Source organism: Vitis riparia, chromosome 18 (genome assembly GCF_004353265.1).
Source record: "Vitis riparia cultivar Riparia Gloire de Montpellier isolate 1030 chromosome 18, EGFV_Vit.rip_1.0, whole genome shotgun sequence".
NCBI classification, from domain to species: domain Eukaryota; kingdom Viridiplantae; phylum Streptophyta; class Magnoliopsida; order Vitales; family Vitaceae; genus Vitis; species Vitis riparia.
In genome coordinates, this window is record NC_048448.1 from 3,841,719 (window position 1) to 3,852,234 (window position 10,516).

At 35.7% G+C, this 10,516-nt stretch overlaps 1 protein-coding gene and 1 non-coding gene across 2 annotated transcripts; both read right to left on the minus strand.

Moving 5' to 3' along the window:
* Positions 1-724: 724 nt before the first annotated feature.
* On the minus strand, positions 725-2,738 carry LOC117906512. The gene is made up of 2 exons (XM_034819548.1): positions 1,691-2,738; positions 725-1,580 (listed from the first exon to the last, which is right to left on the minus strand). Exons 1-2 carry the CDS (start codon positions 2,048-2,050, stop codon positions 972-974), a joined length of 969 nt encoding a protein of 322 aa, XP_034675439.1. The 5' UTR covers positions 2,051-2,738; the 3' UTR covers positions 725-971.
* Positions 2,739-9,997: 7,259 nt separating this feature from the next.
* Positions 9,998-10,070, minus strand: TRNAR-UCU. The gene has a single exon. It is a non-coding gene; the product is annotated as a tRNA-Arg (tRNA).
* Positions 10,071-10,516: the final 446 nt, after the last annotated feature.

Here is a 10,516-nt window from a genome sequence, read left to right on the forward strand (position 1 = left end):
GGAGGCAAGGCATGAATTTCCGGCAAGGGACAAAAAGCATGAGATACGGTTGGAAGGTGGAGAAAGTGACCCCTACAAATTTCTCTTTTATTTTATTAAGAGATGTATATCTATATATATATTAGATATATATATTTTCTTCAGACCCCCAAAAAAGGGGAAGAAATTTGACAAGAGAATAAAATCATCTTTGAGAGAGAGAGAGCACAGAAGAGACATGTCAGGAAGAGGGGGATGTGCTAAGAAACTTTCATCATCAACTCCATTGCTTTCAAAGTAAACCGAATCAGACAAAAGCTTCCTAAGAGCAAAGAAACTGCTTTTGAAATTAAAGCTAGCCCAGGAATCTCACAGTCACCCCCCCTATTGTCCTAAGCCCCCCTTTTCCATCATTCTTTCACAACTAGAATGATTAGTCATTTACTACAGCAACTCACCACCACTCCCCCCTCTTGTAAACACCACTATTATGTGCCCAAAAATAACTTCACTTCAAAGGCCCCAACCCCCTCCTCTCCAAATACTCAAATACCAATATAATACATTATATGCTGGCTTGGCCATCGACTTCCCCTTTTTAGCACTTGTTGTTTCTTGTCTGGATTTAACAAAAGAACCTTTTCTTTTCCCTGGATTCTCAATATTGAGTTTCCCCAAACCCAGAATCACCCTTCTTTGTTTTCTTTGTTTTATACTCCAAATTTTTTTTCCCACTTTGGGTTCTTAAAAAGGAAAAGCTATCTTCAAAGCTTCAACTATTGTGAATGTAGTAGAAACAGAGAAATCACAAGGGAGAGAAAAGGGGAGTAAAAAAGAAAATAAAATAAAATAAAATAAAATAAAAGGAGAAGAGAAGGGTTAAAAAAAGTACAATCAACCCCCAAGAACTGATTCCTCTACTTGTGTTTTTTTTTTTCTTCTTTTTTTCTTCTTTTTTTCTTTTTTTCTTTTTTTTCCACCCATTCTATCCCCTACCTATGACTGCAAAAGTCCAAAAGCTTCTTCCTCCCTTCAACAATTTCATCAAAGAAATCATCAAGTTGTCCAATAATATTCTCAGCCCCAGATCTCAACACCCCAAAGCATCCCCTCAAGTTCTCCACTCTCTCCCCAATCCCCACTTCTGATTCCCAGTCCAGCACTCCCTGTGAACACCTCCTCTCCAATTCTCCTCTCAGTTCATCCATGGCTACCTTTGATCTCCTGAACTCATATAGCAGAATTCCAGGTCGTCCATTGATCTGATTAATTTCAGCCGCCACCCTCTGCTGCAACCTCGCTGTCGATATCATGAAGGCTGATCCGAACAGCAAGCAGCCTTCATATCCTCCTCTCAGAAAATTGGATTCAGGCCAGCAATAAACCAACCCACAAAGCAAGATCATAAGAAGCAGTGAGCTCACATTTCTCATTGCATACAGAACTCCCCTAAAACCATTGAATCCATTCAGCTTTGATTCTATCGACACCTTCTCATCCAACCTCAGCGAAAGCGGTTGGATTCTGGTTTCCATCATCGCCCTGTTCCCCTCCTCCAGTCCTACCGCTTCTATGCGACACCCTGAAATTGCCCGGATCACCTGTTTCAACAATTCAATCAAATACAATCAAACTCATTGATTCAAACCAAACCCTCCAAAAAACACAAGTTGAAATCTTTCGTTGTTGGTTTCCAAGATTGTGATGAGACCTGGCGAGATAGCTGTGGGCTGAGATGGCGGTGGCTGTCGAGTGATGCAGCTATGTTAAGGCCGGCGGAGTAGTAATTCTCCATGCCGGAGATGCCAGACTTGAGGACATGGCAAGCCTCCCAGAGCTTGGAACTCTCATCCATGTACTCATCAAGCCACTTCTCCCCAACAGGCAAGTGGAGCTTCTGAACAAGCAGAGTCAATTGGGAATGGAAAGATCTTAGAAGAGAAAGGACTCTTTGAAGGAATTGAATTGACATGAAGTTAGTGGAGAGGAAGACGCGTTCAAGGTCATCTATGCCTCGAGTAAGAAAGGAGTAGAAGCCATTCACAGAGTTGGTGGGAGAAGGATCCATCATAGAGAAGAAGACTTAAAGGAGAAAAAAAAAAAAAAAAAGGATTGGAGAGAAGTGAATGAGTGAGTGAGAGAGAGGGGGGAGAAAAAAAAGGTTATAAAGAGAGTGATATTTAAATTGTAAGAAACGCTGGGAGGAAGGAGAAGAAGAAGAGAAGGATGGGAGGAGGGAATATCTTAGAAGCTCAGGTTTCTAAGGTTGAAAAGGATTGTTGGGAGCAATGATGGGTGTTTCCTATGGAGGGGAAAGGATGATTGGTAATCTGCCATTTTCATTGTTTAATGGGCAGAAAGAAAGAAAAAAAAAGGGAAGAAGGAAAATATCACAAACCAAAAAAAAAGAACAGAAACAGAGAAAATGAAATTAGCTAAACAGGGAAAAGGGGAGAAAGAAAGAGAGCACCCAAAAATTAAAACCCAGGAAATTTTGTTGAGCTTTTCTCTTGTAATATTGCTGCATCTTCTCTCCTATGAGGCTTTTGTGTCTTTAAAGAATAGTGTGATAATTAGTATTATAATATAGATGGTGAGAGGCCAAAGTGGTGTGTTCATAAACTTGTGGGCAAGGGCACCGGGTGTTTATGATGGTAGAATGAGGTGTAGACTATTGGGCTGTAAAATGTTTGACTGGATTGACTGAGATTCTGCTGCTTCTCCTCTCTACTAATTGTTCCATTTTGATATGAGTTCCCCCTTTTGGTTTGAGTGCTCCTTGGCTTCCTCTTTCCTCTTTTTCTTCCTCGAGCAACTGACTTTGCTCCTTTACTTCCCTTCTTTTCTATTGAAATTTGTGGGTTTATTTTTCCTAGACTTTTTTGTTTTCATTTTTTTAAAGGCAGATGGAATGATGGGGGTTCCTTGTATTTGTGTTTCTGTACCTTTCTACTATGCAAAACCAGTCTTTTTAGGCCATCCTTCCCCTTTTCCATTTTCTTCCTCCCATTTTTTGTTTGTTTTTTGTTTTGGGTTCAGACTTCAAATCAATGTTAACTTCCTCCGCGCCCCCCCCCCCCCCCTTTCCAATGACCAAACCCATCCTCATACATATCAACTCCATGAACCCTATTTTCTTGATTCTTGATCTGGTACCTTCCACAAATTTCCTTCACAAAAAACAATAAACAAAATTATTACTATTATTTTTTCTTTAGTAATGGGTTTCAATGATCCTTTGGCTTTGGTAGCCAATGAGTGGCCAGGGAATGTTACAAAGCCAAGGGACCATTTTGCTTTATGGTCTTAGTGAGCATTATATTTTTGCCCTTCATTTTTTTTAAGATAAAAGCAAAGTCCTGGTATTTATTTCTTTATACAAACTGTCATTTTATTTATTAATTTTTTATTTTTTTTGTCGCTGAGGTTGGGGGACCATGAAATCTTATTTATATTGGTTATGTTTGATTTTATTAATTGGGTTTAGTAGGGTGCTCGTGGGTTTTTGGAGATTGGGACACTTGAGAGTATGTTGGTCTTTTGAGATCTCATTGGAAAGTGAAGAAGAACCTAAGGACCATAATTTAAGGGCATTGATTTGGGCGCCCCCCACCCTCCTCCCCTTATCTTCTATGTACAGATCCACCCACCTAATTGTAAGATAAGGTTGCCTTTGTCTGCCTAATTTTGATATTGTTTCCCTTTATTTATTATACCTTTCATCTTGGGCTTCTATAAGTTTACTCATCTGGTAACTCTGGGATTTTCACTATAGCCTAGGTAAAAATACTTGTACCAAGATTACTATAATAGGTTAAGGTTGAGAGACTTTTAATAAAAAGGTAAATGTTTGATTTTTTAGTGCATCACTTATTACTCTAATAATTCTACCCTCTTTTTATTCGGTAAATTTTAGGGTTAAGGGTTAATTTCTAATTTTAGTTAAATACAACAAATCTCACTTGTTCGAAAATCCATCAAATATTCTCCTTATTTTGAATTAAAGAAAAGGTAAGCGAAAACAACATAATAAAAGAAAACATATTTGATGAAATTTCAAATAAACGGAAATTACGAGTATTTAGTTAAAATTTCGAGAGAGGTTAATGAAATTAACTTTAATTTTTATTTTTAAATATTTTATTTGAATGAAAAAAAAACTTTTATTCAAAATTTAAAATTTAGATAATATTTTATCTAAAATCCCTCCCATTATTTTTTTTTTGGGGGGTCTTGATAATTTTTAACTTAAAATATATGAAATGTACTGACTATGTTTAGAGTACAAACACTTAAATCAAAATTTTTTTTAAGAATAATTTTACTTTATTATTATTTTAGTTATTCTTCAAAAAAAAATAAAAATCCACCCATTTAACCTAATTAAAATAAATGATGAGAATTGTAAAGAAAATAACACCTCAAAATGTCAAAAATTAATAAAACCCCTTTTGAAAAAAATAAATGGTATGAATGGGATGAGTCGAAATATAATTACAAAGATACGTATATGCCTCTAAATTAATTATGGTTTGGAGAATTATTGAAAAGTGGAAAAAAGTGTTTTGAGTGGAGTGTCAAATCTAATTCTTAAGATTAGACATAGGACTATAGGAACCTAACTCAATAAGATGAGTGTATTATACTTTTGTCGCCACAGCAGAGAGTCGGTATTAATTTCACATTAAGAACTAATATGGAATCCCTATATTATTTTTATGTATTATTATAAAGTGAAAAAAGTGGGCTCTACCCAATTTTTTTTCTCCGAACATTTCTTGCCTATCCCATTGTTACGGAGTAATTTTTGGATATCAAATAGACCTCCGTATGAGGTAATTTTAATATGACAGTTGGTTTCAGTGTACCAAAGCAATAATTCGTTTAATAAATGGGACCCAACACTTTTTTTGTTCTTAAAAAAATTATATAAAATAAATTAAGTTTCATCATATAAATTTTTAAAAATTTAAAAATTTCATCATATACATTTCTTGTCTATTTCATTGTTACTGAACAATTTTTGGATATCAAATGGACCTTCTTATGAGATAATTTTAATGTGATAGTTGGTTTCAATGTACTAAGATAATAATTTGTTTAATAGATGGGACCAACACTCTTTCTTTTTTTCTTTTTTTCTTAAAGAAAATTATACAAAATAAATTAAATCTCATCATATAGATTTTTAAAATTTTTAAAATTTCATAATATAAATTTATCTCATATCCCACTATTACTGAATAATTTTTGGATATCAAATGGACGACCTCCTTATGAGGTAATTTTAATATGACGGTGGGTTTCAGTGTACCAAGGCAATAATTCGTTTAATAGATGGGACCCGACACTCTTTCTTTTTTTCTTTCTTTCTTTTCTTAAAGAAAATTACACAAAATAAATTAAATTTCATCGTATAGATTTAAAAAAAAATTAAAAATACATACATATTTTATGACTTAACACTGGCAAACAATTTATGTCTAGGGCCAAAAAAACAAAAGGAAAAAGAAAAAGAAAAAGAGAGAAAGAGTTCAAAGAAAAGTAGCTGGAAATTGAGGAAGAACTTCCCATTGTAGCCCAACAAGCTAATCAATTTCTATGAATCCAAAATTTGCAAAGAGGATATGGCGTAGCTGTGAATTGAGCCATATAGGATGTGGTGGGTGGGGGTTGTTTGGTTATCTATGGTAAAAGGTGGTTTCTTACTAAAAATAATCCTAAAGGCCCTTAACCATGGTGTCCCTATGATTTTATTTTTGATCTTTTTTACTATTTGTATATACTTCCTTTTTGTGAAAGTAAAGTACTACAGAGAGAAAATGGACTACAGATCCAATTATTGTTGAGAGGGCATATGTAGTTTTCTAGGGTATTCATGAATGAGAATCATTGGCCAAATTGAAATCCTGAAAAAATGGAAATTTCAATATTTTAAATTTCAAAATATATGTATATATAAAAAGATTATTTGATTTAAAAAATCATTAAAAATATAATATTAGAAATATAATCCTTTGTCTTTTTTTAATCTCATTTTAACAAAAATATCTTTTTGTTTTTTTTTTTTTAAATAACTATTTTTTTTAAATATATAAATACTTAAAATAGTTAAGGATATTTATGTCAAAAATGAGTTATTCTTTAAATAAAAATACGAAAGATATTAAATCCATAAATACGAGATAATTTCATTCCTTTGAATTAATTAGTTCTACATAAAATAGGTCTTTAGGAATGGTGAAATTTCTAGTAAAAGTACATGGACATAATTATAATTAAATGTAATTGACAGCCCATTATCTTTTTGAAGGAGACATAATTGATTGATTAGAGTACACCTACAGCAATAATAAAATAAAATTTTAAGTAGTTATCATCATGTGGAATATATGAAATCATAAAAATTGGTATTGAGTGGCAAACAAGTGAATCCTTTTGGAATTATTAAAAAATATTAAAAAAATATTATCTGTTTACTTCATTGGCTGTAAGCCTGTAACTTTCTTCTTTCTTACCCCCCAAAAAGAGAAAGAGGGTTGGGAGCGTGAGATGAAGATAGTTTATGAATGTACAGTACAAGAACAAAAAGTACCAAACAGAAAATAATAATAATAAAAATATTCCCAGAAAGAGGCATTGATGAAAAAAAAATTGCTTGAACTTAAACCAGGAAGACACCCAGTGGAAGAGCTTAGAATGGGGGTAAAGAGAGGATGTGTGGTTATGCTCAAGTGGGTCCATTCATTGAAATGAAAGTAAAAGCATTGAAGGGCCAGATTGATGCAGCCCCATCTTTTTCATGCTCTCAGTTAGAACTCCACAACTTCTCTTTAGGAGAATGTTTCATTTTCCTCTTAATGATCTTAGATGGATACAACTGGATGGTCCAGAGCCTCCCAACAAATGAAAATGATATAGAAGAATAATGGTTCAGAAAATATTATTTATATATTGTATTATATATATTATACTCTGTTTAAGTAGAATTTAAAAAAGGAAAAAAAAAAAAAAAAGGCATGTCCATTCCAATCAGCTGAGCAAGTGAGGATGGTGGGGGGACGGCCTTGCAATGCCTAGTTTTGACAAGTTGCTTATCATATTAATTCCCAATTAAATTTGGGTTCTAGGGGACCACTGACACTTCTTTTCATCATTCAGATTTATGTTTAATGAAGATAAAAGGAACCCCTAAAAGCCTGCTTTGTTTTTAAGATGGAAGTGGTTTGGGAACCTCCCCCTCTTTGATAATTGGGCACCACCTCTTGATCAGGGCTAGCCAATGCAGGAGTCAGTTGATCTAGTTTTTAATTTTTCCAATTGGGTTGTTCTTCAGATGAAAATATATATGTATATTTTGTAGAGGAAAACTATTTTACTTTCTATGTTTGAAGGCATGAGGGAAGTTATTACAACTCAAGAGAATAGTGAAACCTTAAAATGGCTTCTCTGGATTAGCTAGTGGTCAAATAATGATGAAAAATGGAAAGGGCTGAGATGGTGATTAATATGGTTTCCTTAAGAGGATGAGCATTTTGAAGAATAATCACACTAGGGTTTTCAAAATATGGCAAGCCTCATGAGCAGTGTTGGTCCTTTTGTCCCTCCCATGATTGAATGCCCTCAGGCAAAAGCACAATAGCACGGAGAAGAGGTCTCACATTTGGCACACCCTTCTGTTATAATAATTGTGACTAGATATGAAAACTACAACTGAGGTTTGATCGTTTACCAAAGACCCAAACTAATAGGCTTTTTAAAATAAAAGGCCAATATTGTCTTTCAATGAAGGAGGGTGCTCCTAATTGTCATCAACATGGACATCCAATCACAGAACCTGCTCAGGAAAAGGCAAAGGAAAAGTAAAAAGAGAGAAAGCTAGATTAATGCTATATGCCTAGATATTCAATCACAGGTGGCATACCAATAACTACACAACTGGAAAATTATCATTTCCTCAACCTTCTAAAGTATACTTTTGCTTTCATTTGGCCCATCTAATGCCCTTTTCTATTCTAGCATTGAAAGTCTCAGGTTTTGGACAGTCAAACACCACCCACAACCCCCATCCTCAATTGAAAAAAGGTACTCAAGATTGGACATATCATCCATCTCATGCAACCTCATTGGGCCTTCTGTTCTTTTCTTGGGCACACACTGTTAGCTTGAGATTTTCCATTTCTCTCTTCGTTTACTTCTTTTTTCCATTATTTAATTAGTTTCTCTCTCTCTCTCTCATATACTGCTATATGTATATATATATAATTTTTGGAAGCTAATCCTGCTGTTTATGACGTGATTGTCCATAGAATATGTGTTTTAGCCCCTAGATGGTTGTCGAAGGAAAAATTCTCCCCCAATGTGTCGTGAAAGAGAGAGGGGGAGAGAGAGAGTTTGTGAGAGAGAGTCAACCACACCCATGTTGAGGAGCAACTGAGCAAGGATAAGAGAATGGAGGGAGTGAGAGTCAACCAATTGGCATAGCCTTTATAAAGCAACAAAAGAAGTAGACAACTTCAAATGATGATATGAGAAGAAAGGACCCAATTATCATATTGAAGTCCATTACAGTATGGTTTGGGGTGTATACCCTATATATGTATATGACCCATTACTCCCAATTTGACTGTCATTGATGGTGAGAGAGGGTTCCAAGGCTTTTGCTTTTTTCCTTCAACTATCCACAACCCACTTCAGGATTCCTTCCCACTATAGATGACTTTTAGCCCCTATAAAAAAACATGGGGTGATGCCTCTAAATTTATACCAATTTGCAAGCAATCGGAAACCACCCCCTCCTAAGCATTTATAGTAATGTTGTTGTAGTGGTTGTAGGCTTTTCGCAACTGGTGTCTAAAGAAATTGAGTTCCTTTCTCATGGTTATGATTTGGATCTAGAATTTGCAGGTCCAAAAGGGCTAGGACCCCTTCCCTCACCATGTGCCCAAGTGGGATCATGCCACATGTCCGTAGCTCAATGCCCCCGTGGGCTGTGCCCATGCTAACCGATATAAATTTTGACAGCTGACATGTTTCTTCGTCCACATCTCAATTGCTTTGCCCAGCTGAACTCTTTGAAAAACTTTGTCTCCCGTCAATTTTTGCACGTCCACCGTTTCATCTCACTGCCATTGAATTTATTGACAATGACTTCACTCCATAGTCCACACATGTACATATCACTTTTACTGCTTTGCCTTTTTCATTTGTATTTAATAAGTCTTATCACCTCCAAGTACATTCATTTTTAAGGGTCCTAATCTCTCTCTCTCGTTTTCGTGTTTGAATGTGCGCATAACACAAAAAAGATGATCCCGTTTCTTAAATCACCTCATTAGAGAAAACCTGGCAATTGATTGAAAACACGTGAGAAACAAGTGGTAAAGAGGGGAAGGGAATGGCCCAATGGCAGCCACTTTAGAATCAATGTTTGGAGAATATGAAAAATGGGCACTAAGGTACTAATGGTTTTAGCTCAAGGTGGACTGGCCCGGGATGGGGTCATTCATACACTTGTGCTCAAATTAGTGCCCCCTTCACCCCAAAATAAATAAAGAAAAGAGAAGAGAAAGTGGGTCCAACTTAGTAAATACAAAAGCAACAGTGGCTGGGTGGGGGCAATTGGAGTCTCACCAACTCGATTACTTTCTGGGCCAGGTCCTGGTCCCAAACTGCCTTTCAACCCAATCAATAATTGGGTATATGCCTCTATTAATAAAATGGTTTAATTTTAAGTTTTAACTACTCAGTACCCCCCCTCTTCATTTAAAACTATTGCGGCTGCAGCCGACCCTCTACGGACGGCCCTGCTTTCCCTCAGAGCCGCACCACATCATTATCCCTGTGACCACCAAAAAGCAAAAAGAGAACGGCCGAGTTTTTTTAGTAATCATTTATTCTGGGCTGCGCGTAGGCCACTCTATCGACCTCTCATGGGCCTTGCAATTGTGGGCCTCTGAAATTAAAAATTCAAAAAGCCCACTACTTTTAAATTTAAAAATAGTTTGACAACCATGATCACGCCCGGTGGGACTCGAACCCACAATCGCCTGATTAGAAGTCAGACGCCTTATCCATTAGGCCACGGGCGCTTCATGATGGAGGATCCAAATTGTGCCTTTATTATTTTCTTATTATTTTCAACTAGTGTTCTAAAGTCTAAACACACAAGTGGGCACACGTCAAGGGATTTCAAGCTAAGCTGGCCAACACTTCAATGATAATAGCTTGAATATGTGTCACACAATGCTGCATGCCTCTTTAATTTGTCAAGATTCTAGCTGTAATAAAATCATTTCAAGTGGAATCATGAATTCAGTGTATGTTGGATTTTAAGTTCATTTGCATCTTAGCTGTATAGATGACGTGGTTCAGGTACCGATGAAATAAATTATATACGATAAAATCCATGAGTCAAACCAGGGTCCCTGTACATTAATTCAGTGGCCTCACCAACCATTATTGAATAGTTTTTTGTACATTATTTTAAATTTTTTGTCTTTATTTTATCCATGGGAACTAGTTGAGAGCTGATGCA